This window comes from Mobula birostris, chromosome X (assembly GCF_030028105.1).
Source record: "Mobula birostris isolate sMobBir1 chromosome X, sMobBir1.hap1, whole genome shotgun sequence".
Lineage (NCBI taxonomy): Eukaryota > Metazoa > Chordata > Chondrichthyes > Myliobatiformes > Myliobatidae > Mobula > Mobula birostris.
The window spans coordinates 44,108,451-44,129,182 of NC_092402.1; the positions used below are offsets into that span (position 1 = coordinate 44,108,451).

Sequence of the window (20,732 nt, forward strand, 5' to 3'; positions counted from 1 at the left end):
GTGGCTGTTCCCCTCAACAATAGGCATACCACTTTGGATATTGTTGGGGGGAATGACCTAGCAGAAGAAAGCCAGAGGTCAGGTCTCTGGCACTGAGTCTGATGCTGCGGCTCAGAAGGGAAGATGGGAGATGAAGCGAGCTGTAGTGATAAGGGAGGTTCTGTGGATGAGAGCGAGATTCCTGGCTGATATGTTGCCTCCCAGGTTCCAGGGTCAGGGACATCTTGAATCAAGTTTATAGCATTTTTAAGTGGGAGGGTGAGCAGCCAGAGGTTGTGGTCCACGTCAGTATCAATGACATACAGTTGTGCTAGAAAGTTTGTGAACCCTGCAGGATTTTCTCTATTTCTGCATAAATATGACCTTAAATGTGATCAGATATTCACATACATCCTACAACTAGATAAAGAAAACCTAATTAAATAAATAACACAAAACATTATACTTGTTCACTCAATAATTACATGCGTTTGTTGGAAAAAGTATGTAAACCTTTGCTTTCAGTAACTGGTGTGATCCCCTTGTGCAGCAATAACTTTGACCAAACATTTTCGGTAACTGTTAATCAGTCCTCCACATCGGCTTGGAGGAATTTTAGGTCATTCCTCCTTACAAAACTGCTTCAACTCTGGGATGTTGGTGGGCTTTCTTGCATGAACTGCTTGCTTCAAGTCCTTCCACAACATTTCTATAGGATTAAGGTCAGGACTTTGACTCGGCCATTCCAAAACACAAATTTTCTTCTTTTTAAACCATTCTGATATTGATTTACTCTTGTCCTTCGGATTATTGTCTTGTTGCATTATCCAACTGTAAGGCGTTTCTTCTTTTATGTTACTGTGTAGGCTAATTAAAATGGCTTCTTTGATATGTTAAATGCTGAGAAAGTTCTCTCGCTAGCAGCTTCTTTGGGTTATATTATTGATAAGAGAGCAAATAAACCAATGGGTGTCCATGTTATTCTTTCTTGTGTGTGTGTAAGCTATTGTGATGCGTGGGTTTTTGGCAGAAGGCACGATGGAGACAGAGAGAGTGGACGCGATGCTGTGAGCTGGCCGATGGGGCGGACCCAAGCCGGAGTCCGAGGTCTAGGGTCTTCGGCGAGGAGAGGAGACGAAGACAAACTTGTGTGGAGCGTCTGGTTGACCAACGTGGGTGATCCCAGGCGGCGGGACGAAGTGGTCAGAGGGGATCGAATGGTGAAGAGAGGATCGTTACTAGAGCGCCAACTGTGTGCATGAAGAGATTGAACTTTGATAAGTGTGGCGCCTTTTACTTTTCTTTTATATCTTATCTCTATTAATTATATAGTTCCAGTAATATCTATAAACTGTAATTCATTTAATCGTATATGGTGTATTGTCTGTTATTTGGGCGGTGTGGGGTACATCACACAGCATCCACACAAACTTAATTACCCAGATTGGCGGGGCCGAGGGCTGTTTCCCTAGACGACAGCGAGTTGAGCAACCCTGTGGCTTGCCGGGCGGCTACACAACCTTTATTAAACTTCAGGTGACGGACTGTTACCCCAACATTCTCCTGTAAAATGTCTTGATACAATTTTGAATTCATTATTCCCTCAACAATTGCAAACTATCCAGGCTCTGAGGCAGCAAAGCAGCCACAAACCATGATGCTCTTTCCACCATGCTTCACTGTTGGGATGAGATTTTGTTGTTGGTGTGCAGTGCCCTTTTTCCTCCAAACATAGCAATGTGCATTTCTGCCAGAGTTCAACTTTTGACTCATCTGTCCACAGAACATTCTCCCAGAAGCATTGTAGAACACCCAGGTGGTCTTTTGCAAACTTCAAACGTGCAGCAATGTATTTTTTTGGAGAGCATTGGTTTCCTCTGTTGTGTCCTTCCATGAACACCCTTCTTGTTCAGTGTTTTTCTTATAGTGGACACATGAACAGAAATTTCAGCAAGTTCTAGAGATTTCTGCAGGTCTTTTGCTGTTACCCTAGGGTTCTTTTTCACCTCCTTCAGCACTGCATGTTGTTCTCTTGGTGCGACCTTTGCAGGATGAGTAGCAACAGTACTGAGTTTCCTCAATTTGTAGACAATTTCTTTTACTGTGGACTGATGAACACTCAGGTCTTTAGAAATGCTTTTGTAGCCTTTTTCAGCTTCATGCATCTCTACAATTCGTCTTCTTAGATCCTCTGAAATCTGTTTTGATTGAGGTATGGTGCACATAACCAGATCTTTCTTGAGAAGAGTGGGCTCTGTCAGTAACCTGACTTTGTGTGTCTTTATTTTTTTATATATAGGCCAGGGCATCTCTACAGCCCACACCTCCAATCCCATCTCACTGATTGCAACACCTGGCTCCATATAGCTTTTGTTGAAGGCACTATCCCAGATGTTCACATACTTTTCCCAACAAATACATGTAATATTGGACATTTTTTTCAATAAATAAATGAACAAGTATAATGATTTTTGTATTATTTATTTAATTGGGTTCTCTTTATCTGGTTTTAGGACTTGTGTGAATATCTGATCACATTTTAGGTCATATTTATGCAGAAATAGTGAAAATTCTATGGGGTTCACAAACTTCCTAGCACCACTGCAGGTAATAAGGGTGACAAGGTTCTGCAAAGTGAATTAAAGGAGATAGGTGCTAAGTTGCAGGACAGTGCCCCCACGATTGCCACCCATAGCACATGCTAGTGAGGCCAGAAATAGGAAGATAATACAGTTTACCATGTGGATGAGGAGTTAATGTAGGAAGGAGTGTGTCAGATTTTTGGATCATTGGGTCCTCTTCCAGTGAAGGTGGGACCTGTACAGACAGGACATTTTGTACCTGAACTGGGGGGAGGGGGGAAACTAATATCATTGCAGGAAGGCTTGCTTGTGCTGCACTATGGAGAGCAGGGTGGTTAAACTAGAGTTGCAGGGGGATGGGAACCACAGTGCCAGGGCAGATAGTGGAGTGGTTGTGTGAAAAGATGTTGATAAGAAGCCTACATACGAAGACAGGAATTGAAAGGTTAAGCATGTTGGGAATAATGTTCTGAGTTGCGTCTATTTCAAAGTAAGGATAATTGTAGGAAGGGCGGATGAGCTTAGAACATGGATCAGCACGTGGAATTATGACATTGTAGTCATTAGTGAGACTTGGTCGCAGGAAGGCAGGACTAGCCGCTCAAAGTTCTGGGATTCCGTTGTTTTAGACTTACATGGAGAACAATAGGGCACTGTAGAACAAAGGGATTGGGAATACAGATCCATAATTCCTTGAAAGTGGCGTCACAGGTAGGTAAAGTTGTAAAGAAAGCTTCTGGCACATTTGCCTTCATAAATCAGAGTATTGAGTACAAGAGTTGGGATGTTATGTTAAAGTTGTATTTGACATTGAAGAGATCTAATTCAGAGTATTGTGAGCAGTTCTGGTCACTTACCTACAGGAAAGATATCACTAACATTGAAAGAGTACAGAGAAAATTTACAAGGATGTGGCCAGGACTTGAGTTATAGGGGAAGATTGAATCAGTTACAGCTTTATTCCCTGGAGTGTAGGAAATCAAGGGGAGATTTTGAGGAGTATAGATAGGGTAAATCCAATGAGGTTGGGCGAGACTTGAACTAGAGGTGATGGATTAAGGGTGAAAGGTGAAATATTTAAGGGGAACCTGAGAGGGAGCTTCTTCACTCAGAGGATGGTGAGAAAGTGGAATGAGCTCCCAGGAGAAGTGGTGGATGTGGGTTTGATTGTAATGTTTAAGGGAAGTTTGGATAAGTACATGGATGGGAGGGGTATGAAAGGCTATGGTTCGGGTGTGGGTCGATGGGACTAGTTAGAATAATAGTTTGGCATGGACTAAATGGGCCGAAGGGCCTGTTTCTGCGCTGTATTGCTCTATGACTATGATGAAGCAGCTGAAGTTATAGTCACAGAATCACAGATTTAAACAGCACGGAAACACACTCTTCAGCTCGTGCTGGCCAATGTGCCCCCTCTAAGCTAGTCCTATTTGCTAGCATTTAGCCAATGTCCTTCTAAACCTTTTCTGTGCATGTACCTGTGCAACTGTCTTTTAAAAGCTGTTATTGTACCTGCCTCAACCACTTCTTCAATGTACATGGCATCCTTTGTGTAAGGAAGGTGCCCTTCAAGTTCATATTAAATCATTCCCCTCTCACCTTAAACCTATATCCTACAGGTCTTGACTTCCAAACCCTGGGAAAAAGACAGTGTGCATTCACCCAATGTATGTTTTGCACATTTCTATTCGATCGTTTCTCAGTCTCCCATGTTCCAAAGAAAAAGTCCTAACCTGTCCAGATTCTCCCTACAACTCTGCCCCTCAAGTCCTGGCATCTTCCTTGTAAATCTTTAGTTGGTCTTAGGAGGGTGACTGGGACAATACTGGGATGATTGGCCTTCAACAACCAGAACTCAACTTCCTTTTATCAAGATGACACCAGTCAATTAGGTGTTTACATCTTAATATCCATGGATGTCAGTTTTAGCTGGGCTCCTTGATGGGGTCAGTCTCCAAAATCACTAAGTACCCCAGCCTCAACATCCTGGAAACTGGCATTGACAAGAAACTCACCAGGAGTGTGATGGAATACCCTCCAGTTGCCTGAATGAGGGCAACTCCAGTGAATCATAAACACAAGAGACTCTGCAGATGCTGGAAATCCAGAGCAACACACACAAAACACTGGAGAAACTCAGCAGGTCAGGTAGCATCTATCATTGTTGCTCCTTTTCACGCCTTGTGGTGCATCAGGCGGCATTTTTTGCCATTTCCGTAGCACTAGACTGTTCTTATGAGATTAAATTGCTAGTTCGACACTCAACCCAGCACGGATGGAAAGCGTGCAAGGAGCCGGCCGGATTCGAACCTGGGACCATTTGCCTTCAGGTCCTGTGCTGATGCCACTACACCACTGGCCAGCTAGGTAGCATCCATGGAGCGAATAAACAGTCGACGTTTTGGGCTAAGAAACATTGATTGTTAATTCCCCTCCAGAGTTGCTGCCTGACTTTATTCATTTATTTATTTAGAAAAACAGCACAGCAATAAGCCCTTCTGGCCCATTGATCCTGCACCACCCAATTATACCCATGACACCCAATTAAACCACTAACCCTGGGAATGTGGGAGGAAACCGGAGTGCTCAGAGGAGACACACACGGTCAAGGGGAGAACATGCAAACTCAGACAGTAGTGGGAATTGAATCCAGGTTGCTGTGCTGTAAAGCATTACACTAAATACTACACTACCATGCTGAACTTGCTGAGTTCCTCCAGCATTTTGTGTATGCTGCTCAAAATAAAGCAGCCCACTTGTCTATAGCTTCATTTAATACCTAAGTATTTGCTCTGCATGGCAACCTTAGCTGCAGTGCGGCCAGCTACAAGATATGCTTCAGTTATTAGGCTACTCTGGTTGTAGTTCCCAAACCTCCCAATAAGAAAAACAAAGATGGAATCCATAATGAAGAGCCAATTCTTTATGTTTCTCTGCGTCTCTGATGAAACCCATTCATTCACCTGTGTGTGAAGTATCTTACTGCGCCCATTTAGCTGTTTCTGTCGGCCAGAGACGTGCTTTCTAACAACTGTATGAAAGCCAACACTTCAGGACATGGTGCTGTAACCTTGTAAGGTCTAGAATGCGCTTTATGGGAAAATAAGGCCAGTGGTAAAAGAAACAGGAACAGGCAATCTGTCTGTTGCACTTCTTGATCATTCAGCAAGAAGATGCCTTATCTTTTACCTTGATGTCACTTTGCCATACTAATCCCAAATCCTTCGATTCACCAAGAAGCCCAAAACTGTAATACCCTTTGAGGGCAGCAGCTGCTTTGAAATAATTCTTCAAATTGAAGGCTGATAGATTTTTATGCACAAAAGGAATCAAAAACTGCAGGGAGCAGACAGGAAAGGGTTATGGTACAGGACCAGACACAATTCCCTAAGAATGTGATAACTCAGCCAATAAAAAGAAGACAGGATCTAGGACCATTTTGAGAAGGGCTGCTAACTAGTGGAAGCCCTGTGGGCTGTGGCGAACAACTGGTGTGTGGGCAAGCAATATTGGGGCAAAGTCTTACCCCCACACCCAGTTATTGTGTGTATTTGAAACAGAGACCAATGGATCTCTGGGCATTGAGGGAATCAAAGAATAGTGAGGCACTGCTGGAAAATAGCACTGAGGTAGGAGATCAGTTATGATCTTGATGCATCGGAAAATGGTTTTCAAAAATTGTATGGCACACTCCTACTCCTGTTTCTTAAGTTCTCACAAATGGAAGAGCAGGTTTAAGAGGTTGACATATGCTTCTTTTTCTCATGAAATCACAATAATGAACTTGAAGCAAAGAAGAACTCATGTGGAGAAACTATTGACACCTTGTTACCCATTGAGCCTAACAGTCCAAGTAAGATTGGCTTTAGCATAGTGGGACCCACTGAAACCACCTCACGGGGAAGAAATGAATGTTAATCCACCTGAGTGTGGAGTTTTACCTGAGGACATCAATAAAACTGCCTGCAGAAGGGCCACCTCCGTGTCATCCAGGTTGAAGGCTGATAAGGATTTGCCCAGCTCAAATATGGCATCAGAGATCACTCCTAGCCCTCCATTTTTCAGTTGTTCTCTCTTGACGGCCATCTCCCCACTTAATGTCAGTGTCTCGCTTTCTGCATCATATCGGATAGCAGCTCTCAGAGACATTATCTCCATACAGCAGCCCTTCAGAAGGATGATCTGGTCCTCACAAGGCAGCTGGAAGAGGGCAAAAATAGAGACAATAAAGTAAAGCCAACAGTGACAGGGTCTGCGTGATGGAAGGCTAAGTTAGGAGTCCTCTGATCATGTCATTGGGACATGCCCAAGACTGTGTTTGTGAAATCAGAACGCCATGGCCATAAGCAAAGCTTGTAAATGTAATGTTAGCATTCATTTCGAGGGGACTGGAATATGAAAGCAAGGATGTAATGCTGAGGCTTCTAAGGCATTGATCAGACCACATTTGGAATATTGTGAGCACTTTTGTGTCCCATATCTGTGAAAGAATGTGCTGGCATTGGAGAGGGTCCAGAGCAGGTTTATGACAATGAGTGAAAGGATTAATGTTTGAAGAACATTTGATGGCTCTTGTACTGTACTCACTTAAGTTTAGAAGAATGAGGGGTGGATAATGCCATTGAAACCTACCAAATATTGAAAGGCCTATATAGAATTGACGTGCAGAGGATGTTTCCAACATTGTGAGAGTCTAGGACCAGAAGGCACTGTCACAAAATACAAGGACTTCCCTTTCAAATTTCTTTAGCCAGGGGGTGGTGAATCTGTGGAATTCATTGCGGCAGATGGCCTTGGAGGCTGAGTCACTGGGTATATTTAAGGTGGAGGTTGATAGGTTCTTATTAGTCAGGATGCCAAAGGTTACAGGGAGGAGGTAGTAGAATGGGGTTCAGAGGGAAAATAAATCAACCATGATCAAATCGTAGAGCAGTCGTGATGTGGCTTCTATGCTTATGGTCTTTCCTGTTCCCATCTTTCTGTCCATCCCTAGAAATGTAATAATTGCTCTCCCTTCTCCCTCCACCCATATTTTTCATACCTTCAGCCTTTGCATGTTCATCTTAGATGGTAACTTGTATCAGGCTAATTGGTCATGGCAGTATTGTGGCATAGCCTGTACTTGCTTCCCAGCTTACAGCTGGAAATGTTGGTTCTGGATAAAGTTGGTGACTGCAGGTGGCTATTCCTCTGATCACTGTAGTAAGCAACAAAGTCAGTGGGAACATGTGAAACAATGCTCCAAATTCTCATTCATTCAGGTGACCAGGGAATATTTACCTGCTAGTTACCAACGACATTATCACATGGCTACCTGGCCTCCAATAAACAAAGCAGGGAGTATCTTGTGAAGAGTAATACGTAGTTCCCTAAGGCTCCTCAAAGGTTGGTAATCACAGCTGCTGCAACATTTGGAAGACATGGCAAGCACTCTGACTAGGTTAGAAAGCACCTCTCAATACCACAGCCGTGAGCAGGCTCAGTGGGGTTACAGAACAACCCTTCATGACCCTCCTTGGACCTTAATGAACCTGTTACAGCCTTCAGTGGTCTTCTTGGGATGGAGGAAGGGAGGGGATAAAAGATCCTGGAGAATGCAATGGAACATTAGTGTGCACAGTTGTTGGAATCCACCCTGAACCTATAGTATCGATAGACAGGGCCACTATGTGAAATAGAATTTGTGTTGACAAATCTAACACTGTCTTAAAAATGTAAGTTGCAATGCCAGTAAGGGGTACCAGTAGGTGCAAAATATCTAGGTTTTCAAAAGACATTTGAGAAGGTATCTCACAAAAAACTGCGACTTAGAATTAGAACTTACAAGGTTGCGTTTAATGTATTTGCATAAATGACAGATTGTTTTAAAGGCCGATAATGGAGAGTAGACATAAATGAGTCTCTTTCAGGTTGGGCCGTATTCGAATTAGCACAGAGCACATAGCCACCTACAACATCTAATAATGACTGAGACAGAAAGAAATGTGCAACATATCTCAGTTTCCTGATGGCCCAAAGCTGGGTGAGAAGATGACATGTAAGGCAGATACACAGGGTCTTCAAAAGGGCATGGACAGGATAAGCAGGGGGGCAAGAAGGTGGCGGGTGAGGTAGGAAGTGGGTAAATGAGAGGTTATTGTCAATAAAAGGAAGAGCCAGAAATAGGACAGTTTACAGCATCGTTAGAGTCAGGACAAGTCACAATGAGGTAAGCCATTGAATGGGCTCTGCATGGACCTGCAATCAGGTGGAGCAGCATCCAAGATGGGTGAAGTGTTGCTTTTCTGTTCGGCCTTTCCACAAATGTCTACAGCCAAAGGAATGGGTCACAGCCAGGCCAGAGTCCATGGGGAGAGAGATGGGGGCTCTGAGCAGAAGGGTTGAGGATTGGGAGAGGGGATTAGCTGTGATTGTCATTTGCAGGCAGGGGTCGGAGATGCAGGGTTACAATTGTCAGTTAGGGTTGGCGATAAGTGGGGTGCACAGTACTGATTGTCAGCAGACTAAACCTTGAAGTTTGCGAATGGTGGTCAGGACTTTGGGGGTGTTGGATTGCCCTGGAGATTATTGGGTGGAGTGTGGACTTGTTCTATACCTGAGAGGAGTTGTGTATCCTCCTTGCTTCCTCAGTAAAGAAGCCAGCATAATCAAAGCCTCCATCCACCCTGCACATTTCTCTTTGAAATTAGTCTTTCATTGATTCTATTATGTTTCTTGGATTTTATGTGTATGCCCACAAGGAAATGAAAATGAATTTCAGGGTTGTATATGTTGGCATATATGTACTTTGATAATAAATTTACGTTGAACTCCCCTCTCCCACTGGGCAGAAGGTAGAAAAGCCTGATAGCACCTATTACCAGGCTCAAGGACAGCTTCTATCCTGCTGCTATCAGACTGCTGAATGAACCTCTCAGATAGATGCTAAAAATGAACTCGATCTCCCAGTCTACTTAGTCACGGCCCCTGCGCTTTACTTGTGTACTTGCACTGCACCTTCTGTAATGGTCCTCTTGTACGACAAGATGGACACTTGACCTCACAATCTACCTCATTATGATCTTGCACTTTATTATTTACCTGCACAGCACTTTCTTTGCAGCTGTTACACTTTATTCTGCATTTTTATTGCTTTATCTTGTTCTACCTCAGTGCACTGTGCAATAATTTGATCTGCATGAACAGTATGGCAGACAAGCTTTTCACTGTATCACTGTACATGTGACAATAATAAACCAATCCAATTCAATAAACATTTAACTACTTTTTGGTTATTATTTAATCTGTACACAATCCTGTTATTTTCCACTCCTCACAGAATTGATTGTTGCATTTGGTTACCCTGTGAGCTTCTAGTAAGCAAGGAATTTCATTCCACCCCAGTGTAGATCTGAATCTGAATCTAAATCTGAATAATTAATATGTAGGTTATAAGTAATACATATAATTGTCCAACCATGGTTATTAAAAGGCTAAAAAATACTAGATCAAAGAGAAAGGCTTATAATGTTTCTATTAAAAAGCAGTAAGCAAAAAAAACCCTCATCATTCCAGAGAGAAGGACTTAGGAAATTAATGTAAAATCTATCAAGAAAAATAGAAACAGATTGTTGAACTTTCTATAAAGATGTAAAAAGAAAATGAATAGCTGAAGTTAATGTGGGTTCTTTACAGTCTGTGTTATGAGAATTTGTATTGGGAATAAGACAGAGGAACTGAGGGACCTGTTCCATATTAAGGAAGTCAGATGGTTAGGATGAGCAGTAGATGCTCATTTGTTGAGTATTTCTGAGGCTGACATTGATGGATGTTTGAACACATGCTTTGTGTGTGTCACTCTTGTCATGATTTGCTGACGAGTCTTAGCATTTTTTTAAAAAGACGTTTCAATTTAATTCTCTCGGGAGATTCATCCAGGTTATAAACTTCTGAAAATCCAGCTGCTTGTGCTGTGTGCTAAATACTGTGACTATTCAATGTGTAATCAGACCTTATGCAATGCAACGTCTGGGAATCAAAAGGTTACATGACCTGTCTGTGTAGCACTCAAAAGATTAAAAGAAAACAAAGGTAGAATAACATTCACAACAAAATACCTCTGAGAACATTGGTAGTTTTTTGGCAAAATCCACAACTCTGGTAATGGCTGGGGTGATAATCCTAGTGAATTGGCTGAAGGCTTCAAGGTCAACTTTATCTCCTTCTGCTGTGGTCACCATTGAAGACTGGCCAATGTCTCCTGGCTGTGGGCACAGAATGTGATCTGTGAGAGACATTGTAAAAATCATACTGCAGGAAAGCACATTGAGAATTATTGTGTCTGAGTTGATCAGACACCATCGGAGATGCAATGAAATAAAGTCTGTGAGCCTGCAACCTGGAATCCCCTACACAACCTGTGAACTATCATAAGGACTGCAACAGTTCAAGATGGTGGCTTACCAAAACCTCTTCATGGGAAATTAAGGATGGGCAATAAAGTGATGTGATGTCCCGATCCAGAATAAATTAAAATAAATCTCAAGGGATCCAAGACTGGATATTTCCATAAGGTTTCTCCTTGCCGAGTGCCCATTTATGTCAATAGCCAAATTCTATCTCAGCGCCAAGACTACAAATTCGTTATGTTTTACTCTGTCTGTTCAGTTCATTCCCTGGCTTTGCCTGTATGGTCCATTCCTTGGAATTATTACCCTGTTTAGAATGTAGAACATGACAGCACAATGCAGGTCCTTTTGCCTATGATGTTGTGCCAACCTAACTTACTCTAAGATCAACTTAACTCTTCTCTCCCACATAGCCCTCCATTTTCCACAATCCACCTGCCTATCTAAAGCCTCCTATATGTCCCTAATGTGTCTGCCTCTACCACCACCCCTAGCAGGGCGTTCCATGCCCCTACCACTATGTAAGAATCCTACCTCTCACATCCCCCCTATACTTTCCTCCAAACATCCTAATATTTGGACTGTGTTGGTCGCTGACACAAACAAAGCATTTGTTTCCATGTACATAAGACTATAACATATAGGAGCAGAATTAGGCCATTTGGCCCATGGAGTCTTCTCCGCGATTTCATTATGTCTGATCCCTTTCCCTCTCAGCCCCAATCTCCTGCCTTCTCCCCATACCCTTTCATGCCCTGACTAATCAAGAATCTATCAACCTCTGCCTTAAATGTACTCAAAGACTTGGCCTCCACAGCCGCCGCCTGTGGCAACGAGTTCTAGATTCACCACCCTTTGGCTCAACAAATTCCTCCTCATCTCCATTCGAAAAGGACACCCTTCTATTCTGAAGCTGTGTCCTCTGGTCTCAGTCAAATAAAACAAAATCTTTAAGAAAAAAAATCTGCTTCATCAGTTGTTTCTGGTCTCTGTTTTAATCCAAGTTTGAGAGATTAAATGACCATCTAGTTCCTCCCAACTATAATTAACAGCAAGGAAATCAAATGTTAGCCAGCAAGAAAAGATTTATGCAGTAATTTTAGCAGCAGTCATCTTTCTGGGGAACTTTATTTATTACTTTCATTTATTAAAGCCTTTATCTGCTTGGAATCTACAATAACACTATGATTGAGCAGGGGTCTTCAAATTACTGGATCATGCTAAGCAATGCGGTGGTCCATCCTGGTAAAAGTCTGCAGCCTTTGGTCCCCGGAATGGAAGAGAAATCCTGATATATGATTACTTCTTATCTTGTTACCATGAGCCACATTTCCCTGCTTTTGGGTCTCTGTATCTGCTCCTTGAACATGTTAATTCATTTGACAGTACATCATCACAAATTTGTAGCCCCGGAGGAGATCCTACAGCTTGTGATGCCGAGGAACTTGGGAACAAAGTACAATTGGTGAAAGACTCCGGCAGAGGGGAATCACAGGTTGGAGGAACAGTGCCCAATCCAGGCTATACGATTCATGCATTTTACTTCTTCCCTTTCCAACACTGAGAGTCAGGATACCAATGAGAAAAAAATGAGGAGAGAGGCAACATGGAAGCTTGTTATGAGCTGGTTCATGCAATGCACATTTCACAAATGATAACTGAGCAATATTTTTACTTGTATATTCATTCACATACCTCAGATATAGTGGGATGGCGGTGATGGGACCAGGAAATGGCAGGAGGTTTTTAGGAAGAGTGAAATTTGGGTGAAATTCAAGAAAAGCTATATTTAAAGGACCACTAATTCTTGATTGTGTTGGCGCATGGCCAAGTGGTTAAGGCATCGGTCTAGTGATCTGAATGTTGCTAGTTCGAGCCTCAGCTGAGGCAGTGTGTTGTGTCCTTGAGCAAGGCACTTAACCACACATTGCTCTGCGACGACACTGGTGCCAAGCTATATCGGCCCAAGTGCCCTTTTCTTGGACAACATCAGTGGCATGGAGAGGGGAGACTTGCAGCATGGGCAACTGCCGGTCTTCCAAACAACCATGCCCAGGCCCTGGAAACTTTCCAAGGTGCAAATCCATGGTCTCACAAGACTAACGGATGCCTATATTAATTCCAGCTTGGAAGGCACTTAAATGCTCTGGACAGCTTGTACTGATGTGAGAGATTGCTAAGAAATGACTAGTTGAAAATAATTGGAAGCAAACCCAAGGCGGAGTCTTCAAGTAGAGGAGAACACCATCTGTTCCTTTTTCACTTAGTCAGCAGATGGAACTTTTCAAGATTCTTTCAAGGTTACCTCAGTGTCCAGACCGGTTCTAAGGGTTGTTGGGAGGTGCAGAGTACTAAATTCCTATCCAAGTTGATGGGCTCCAAGCAAAGGACTCTTGGTTGGAGCAAGAGGCCTGTTTGTGTGTGTGGGTTGGTGGGAATGGGGCTTGTTTTGTTGTTGCTTGTGCTGTCTATTTATTTATTTATTGAGATACAGCACAGAGTCGTACCACCCAGCAACCCCCAACTTAACCCTACAATTTACAATGATCGACTACTAACCAGTACATCCTTGGACTGTGGGAGGAAACTGGAGCATCCAGAGGAAACCCACTCGATCACGGGGAGAACGTACAAACTCCTTACAGGCGGCGGCAGGAATTGAACCCAGGCCGCTGGTATTTAAAGTGTTGCGCCAACCACTACGCTACCATGCTGCCTCTTGTCCTGCTGAACAAGGTGGGCAGACTATGTAGGTGCTGGAATGTGTGGTGACACTTGTGAGCTGTCCCCGCACATCCTTAGGTCCTGACGAAGGGTCTTGGCCTGAAACGTCGACTGCACCTCTTCCTAGAGATGCTGCCTGGCCTGCTGCGTTCACCAGCAACTTTGATGTGTGTTGCTTGAATTTCCAGCATCTGCAGAATTCCTGTTGTTTGCGTTCTTACGTTGTGTTCGTTGTTATTGTAGATGACACTGCATGTTTCAATGTACAGGTGAAAGGGTGGTGAAGGCAAAAATCCTACCTGGATGACTACTTGAAGAATTGGGAGGCGGGATCAACCTCATGACCTATTTTTGGTCAGTATGTACTCAAAGGACTGAACGGCCTTCTTTCATGCCACAAACCTCTTTGGTCCTAAAATTCCACATCTCCCATGGTTTAAAATTTTCTTTGATAATATTCCTGTGAAATATCTTGAGATTTTTTTAATGTGAAAGGTTGCTATACAAATTTATTATAATGCGGAGAACATAAATGCCATCAAGCAGTGTTGGGTGATGCTCGCAAGTAATGGGAGGGAAGGGTGTGGCCAGGAAGGTACAGTCATGTCTTCACTCCCATGTGTCTCATTACAAGGAGTGCCACGTGAAGGACTGGCATGCTGTCATAAAGATCCCATTGAACAATCTTCCTGCAGAGCAGATGTCAATGGGGGGTCAGTCTGTAGCCTGTTCCTCTTTGAGTCAGAAGGGTGAAGGTTCAAGTCCTGCTCCTGAAACGCATGCCTAGTAGGATGGCAGTGTAGCACTGAATCAAGTTTTGGGTCAAGCAGATTTACTCTCTTAGGAGGATTGAAATGAGATCAATGGCTCTTCTAGAAGTACAAACACCTCTTATCTTTCAACCAGCTGATTAGATTATGTGGTCATTATTGTATAATTACTTGTCAACCACTGGCTACTATTTCAAGAGAACCTTACTCAGAGCAGAGTAAAGGATATTCTGTGAAGGATGCTCTAAAAATGGAAATATTCTTCTTTCTAAAGAATAATATGATCGAAAATCCCCTGACAAACCACAAGCATTGCAGTTAATTCTGGCTCTGGAACGCACCAGTGCAGTCACAACTTGCCTTGAGTGCTGGAGCCCTTAGAAGTAGTAAAGCACAGCTTAGATGATGATACTGCCACAGGAAGGCACATGATCATTTCAGCAGATGGCCACAGACACATCTGGAATTTCTCTGCTGTCCTCCCCAAAAACCTTCACAAGCATGGACAATCCCGTGGGAAAAGCCACCAGCACTATCCAATGAGCTTCGAGAAAGAAATGTAGGCAATAGACCAAAGATGAGGAAAGCATACGAGACAGCTGAAGAAGCTTCTTCCCCTCCCCCTCAAAAATAATTAAAATAATTGGTGTCAAAATGTTTTAAAATTAATCCTCTTACTTTGCCCTTCAAATGAACTTTTGCATCTGATCCCTCCAGAGGGTTGGGTATTCACAGACTCAGGGTGGATTTGGAAACAGCGCTGTGTAGGCAGTTTTGGTCTTCAGCTGTGATCATTCATTGCATGGATTTATGACCGGAGATTTTCTGGTCATTCCAGCTGGGGCTGTTTGGTTGTCTGGGCCACACAGATCAGCAGAGGGCGCAGGAGAGCCCAGCAGTGTTTAAATGATAAACCCAAGATTCTGCAGATGCTGGAAATGTATTTATTTATTTTGACTTACAGCACGGTAACAGGCCCTTCTGGCCTAACGAGCCTGTGCTATCTAATTACACCCACACCCATGTGACAAATTAACCTACTAAACCGTACGGCTTTGGATTGTGGGAGGAAACTGGAGCACCTAGAGGAAACCCTTACTCTCACTGGTACTGTAATAGCATTACACTAATCTTCAGCACCATGCACAAGATGCTGGAGGAACTCAGCAGGTCAGGCAGCATCTACGGAAGGGAATAAACAGTCGACTTTCAAGGTGGGAGACATCATCAGCATCCTGATGAAAGGTCTCAGCCCGAAATGTTGACTGTTTATTCCCCTCCATAAATGCTGCCTGACCTGCTGAGTTCCTCCAGCACTTTGTGTGTGTTTAAATCAACCTCATTTTCCCACATATACAGTAAAACTCTGATAATCTTCTGTCCAACCATTTCAAACCCCAATGGTTTGGCACTTTGCTCACCATCTGAAATCCAGCTGGTTCACCAGATGGTTCTAGCAACAGAAAATGGTACAGGAGCAGATGCCCAAATGATGCATTTTAAAAGGCACCATTGATCACCCGTGATTGCACAGGCTATGTTTGCTGTGCTCCCCAATCACCAACCTGGGCCTCGGTTCCTGCTCTATCTTGCTCCTCACTTGGTTCCTGAACTGTCTTTAAAATCCTCTGCTTCTCAAGTTCAAGTTCAAGTTTATTGTCATTATGTACCACCAAGTGAGGCCTCATGTGCCACCTAGGCACTAAGGGTTCAGACGACGACGACAATACCACCAAGTGAAACAATGTTCCTCTAGACCAAGCTGCACACAGTGTGCATATAACTCACACAAAACGCATAAAGTAATATTACCACAAATAAATTAATAAATAATAAAATATATTCCAGAAGACTGACATGCAGCATAAGGTGCATTTACGACACAAGTTAAAAAGTAAACAGTATAATGCTACTGGCATTTCATATGTGATGAGACCTGGGTGGTGTCAGAGAGTTCTGTAGTCTCATGGCCTGGGGGAAGAAGCTGTTTCCCATCCTAACAGTCCTTGTCCTAATGTGATAGTATCTCCTGCATGATAGTAGGGGGTTCGATCAGCTGTGCTTACCTTACCTGGACCTGTTTCCCTTGAAACTTACTATGGCTTTGTCACCTGTGCTCCCTTCAAAGTTAGTGTTCACTGGAAAATTTATTATCATGACATGTAGCACCGAAGGAAAAAGTGAACTAAATATATGACGAATGACATCTGATAGTCCGGAAAATCTGCAATTCCATTAATGCCAAGGTCCCAATTTGGTGGGATTAAAGGAATTTTACTGTACTGGGGTCGGGACATCTGAGAAGCCCAGGCATTGGACCAGTGCTCTTTCTAACAACAGTGTGACTGTGAGTACTTAACCTTACCAGAAATTTCCGTTTCTGCTTCCAGTGACTGCCCTGTGCATTGGTTGTCACGTGTGCCTCCGTGGCAACGCGGATCAGCTGCCATTCCTCGCTGGTGGGCTCGGGCCTGTTCAGCATGGTCTTTACCACTTCCTCTCGCCGCCGCTTCTCCCGGTTCTCTTCAATCAGCTTCCTCTTGGCGATGCGCTTGCTCTCGTCCAGCACCACTAGTGAGGAAGGAAGAAAGCCATGCGCAGTCAGTTCCCTTGTATAGCTGTCCAACAGATCCAAGGAGCCCAGAACAGACTTGAATTAACGGTGATAAGATGATGAGGGCCAAACCTTTTGACACACAGTAATGAAACTGCATTTCACAGCACCTCAATGGTAGATTTTACTAATTGGTGCAGATTAATATTTCAAAAATGACCTTAGATACCAAATGCTGACCATGAATGAATTGGATAATTACAATTAGATTTAGATTTATTGTGTTACAGTTTTTTTTTTTTAATTTCAAAATATACTTTATTCAAAAATAAATATATACAATAAACCATTCAATAACTTTTCATCCTTTACATACGTTTCCATTATACTCAGTAAAATACCCGTGTTTATAGCCACCCACGTGGCACTCCAGTAGTTCAGCTTAGCATCTCATTGTTGAGGGGTATACTCCTCGCCCACCGACCCCTCCCACTCCCACGGGTGGAGAAACCTAAACTGTGGTCCTTCCCCACCGGGCCCTTGCGGTGGCTGCACCAAGTTTCAGTGCGTCCCTCAGCACGTACTCCTGCAGCCGAGAGTGTGCCAGTCGGCAGCATTCTCCCACGGACATCTCCATGTGCTGGTAGATCATCAAGTTTCGGGCTGACCAGAGAGCGTCTTTCACCGAGTTGATGATCTGCCAGCAGCACCGGATGTTGGTCTCCGTGTGCGTCCCCGGGAACAGCCCGTAGATCAGAGAGTCCTCTGTCACGCAGCTGCTGGGGATGAAATGTGACACTAGCCCGTCCATCCTCCTCCACACCCTCTTTGCGAACTGGCAGTGTGCAAAGAGGTGGGTCACAGACTCCTCCTCACTGCAGTCCTCCCGTGGGCAGTGGGGTGCGGAGACGACGTTCCGGGCGTACAGGAGGGCTCTGACTGGGAGGGCCCCTCTCACCGCCAGCCAGGCGAGGTCTTGGTGCCTGTTGGTGAGATCTGGCGATGAGGCATTTTGCCAGATGAACTGGACGGTCTGCTCAGGGAACCACCCCACTGTGTCCATCACGTCCTTCTCCTGCAGTGCCTGCAGGACACTACGTGCCGACCACTGCCTGATGGCCTTGTGGTCAAAGGCGTTCTCCTGGAAGAACTTTGCTACGTGGGATAGGTATGCCGGCAACGACCAGCTGACTGGGGCGTTGCGCGGGAGTGGGGCCAGACCCATCCTTCGCAGCCAGGGCGACAAGTAGAACCTGGGCACATAGTGGTACTTGGTGCCCACATACCTGGGCTCTACACACAACCTGATGCAGCCACATACGAAGCTGGCCATCAGGGTGAGGGCGACATTGGGGACGTTCTTGCCCCCGTTGTCCAGGGACTTGTGCATGGCCGTCCGTCTCACCCGCTCCATCTTGGATCCCCAGACGAATCTGAAGACAGCTCGGGTGATTTCCGAGCTGTAGGAGCGGGGGACGGGCCAGACCTGCGCCAAGTTGAATTACGGAACCGCAGACTTGGTCTTTGGGACTGTAAAGGATATACCTTGTGAGGCAGGGTTCCCAAACTGAAGACCCCTCACTCCCTTGGGTTGGGAGTACAGGTGATAGTTAAAAGAATAGAAGAAAATAATAGCATGCAGACCTTCAACCTGCTCCAACTCAGAAGCAAAATCAGGTTGATTATCACTAACATACACTTAGAGGCCACTTTATTAGGTACACCTGTATACCTGTTTGTTAATGCAAATGTCTAATCAGCCAATCACGTGGCAGCAACTCAATGCATAAAAGCATGCAGACATGGTCAAGAGGTTCATTTGTTGCTCAGACCAAACATCAGAATAGGGAAAGAAATGTGATCTAAGTGACTGCGGAATGATTGTTGGTGCCAGATGGGGTGGTTTGAGTATCTCAGAAAATGCTGATCTCCTGAGGTTTTCACACACAACAGTCTCTAGAGTTTACAGAGAATGGTGCAAAAAACAAAAAAAAATCATCCAGTGAGGGGCAATCTGATCTGAAATTGTTAACGGGTGACATAAATTTCTTGATCTAGTGATGAGATGCTGTTCTCTGAACCTCCAAGACTTTTTAACAGTGAATTGTGGTCCAAATTGAATGAAATCAGTTTGAGGTGGGGCTTCTGAATCCCCCACAGAACTCACTATACAAAGCTTACAATTCGCTGTGGGCCAACAGCAAGCAGGAGCTATAATGCTCTGGATCTGGTGCCACCTAAGCTAAACAAGGTGTGGTATATTAGATTACACTACTAAATGCAAAGGGTTTGCCCCACTTGAAGGATCATGCCCAGTGGTGAGTTGTTGCAGACAGAAATGAGAAGGAGTTTCTTTTCCCCGAGAGTTGTCAGTTTTTGGAGTTCTCTACCCAAGAGAGATATAAAGGCTGCATCATGGAACATATTCCAGGACAATAGGCAGATTTTTGGTCAATAGAGGCATTTGGGGAAGAGGCAAGCAGGAGCTAAGGCCAAGGCCAGGTCAGCATGCATCACTGCTTGGTATGGAGGCTCCGAATATGCAGGATCACAAGCGACTACAGAGAGTTGTAGACTGAGCCAGCTCCATCATGGGCACAACCCTCACCACCACTGAGGACATCTTCAAGACATGGTACCTCAAGAAGTTTCTGATTCTGTGTGTCTTTGAAAGCCTGCTGCATCTGTGATCTTTTCCAGATTTTGTTGTACGCTCACTCACATGAAATATTAATTCTGTTCCACTCTCCAATGTTGCTGCCTGACCTGCCGAATAATTCTAACTAATTCTGTGTATATAGCTCACAGAGGTCTGAAATCAGAGAAAAACTAAGCCAAACAAAATTCACCTGGGGAGCACTGCAACTGGTTCCAATGAAAATTCATGAAAACATGGATTTTTAAGATCCTTCCACAGCCTTTGCCTATAAGCATCTTTTTGCAGTAAAAGTATTCAAAGAACATAACCAAGGGAACAGTGGGAGGAGAGACTGGTTAGTGTGGAATGAAGAATTTGTAACTACATTAGCAATATCTTCACCCTAAAGGCTGCAGCAGCTGAAGATAGCAATCCACTACCAAAGTGTCAATATGCAGGTAATGAATAATAAGAATGTTAATGGTGTGCCTTTTCCTCAAATTCTTCAAGCTAAAAGTGATAAACATACTTGCAACATTCACTGCACAAACGCTAGCAAAGCAAGATATATACCCAGTGGCCATTTTATTAGGTACACCTGCTCGTTAATGCAAATATCTGATCAGCCAATCATATGGCAGCAACCCAATACATAAAAACACGCTGTAATAGTCAAGAGGTTCGGTGTTGTTCAAAACATCAGAATGAGGAAGAAATGTAAACGATGTGACTTTGACTGTGGAATAATTGTTGGTGTCAGATGGGGTGGTTTGAGTATCTCAGAAACTGCAGATCTCTTGAGATTTTCATGCACAACAGTCTCTAGAGTTTACAGAGAATGCAAAACAAAAAATCATCCAGTGAGCGGATGTCCAGTGGGTGAAAACGGCTTGTTAATGAGAGAGGTCAGAGGAGAATGGCCCCACAGGTTCAAGCTGACAGTAACTCAAATAACAACGCGTGACAATAGTGGAGTTCAGAAGAGCATCTCTGAATGCACAATATTTCAAGCCTTGAAGGTGGATGGGCTACAGCAGCAGAAGACTGCACCGGCTTCCACTCCAGTGGCCACCTTATTAGGTGAATTCCAGTGTCTAA

The 20,732-nt window shown here is 43.9% G+C and overlaps 1 protein-coding gene across 16 annotated transcripts in view; it reads right to left on the minus strand.

The window, feature by feature from the left end:
* LOC140191785 (thyroid hormone receptor alpha) overlaps positions 1-20,732 on the minus strand; it is a 534,600-nt gene that overhangs the window by 64,442 nt on the left and 449,426 nt on the right. For all 16 annotated transcript variants that reach the window (XM_072249536.1, XM_072249528.1, XM_072249531.1 and 13 more), the window contains 3 exons: positions 16,808-17,013; positions 10,658-10,804; positions 6,503-6,761 (listed from right to left, as the gene is read on the minus strand). In XM_072249536.1, the coding sequence (XP_072105637.1) occupies positions 6,503-6,761; positions 10,658-10,804; positions 16,808-17,013 (612 nt within the window). The remainder of the gene's footprint in view (positions 1-6,502; positions 6,762-10,657; positions 10,805-16,807; positions 17,014-20,732) is intronic.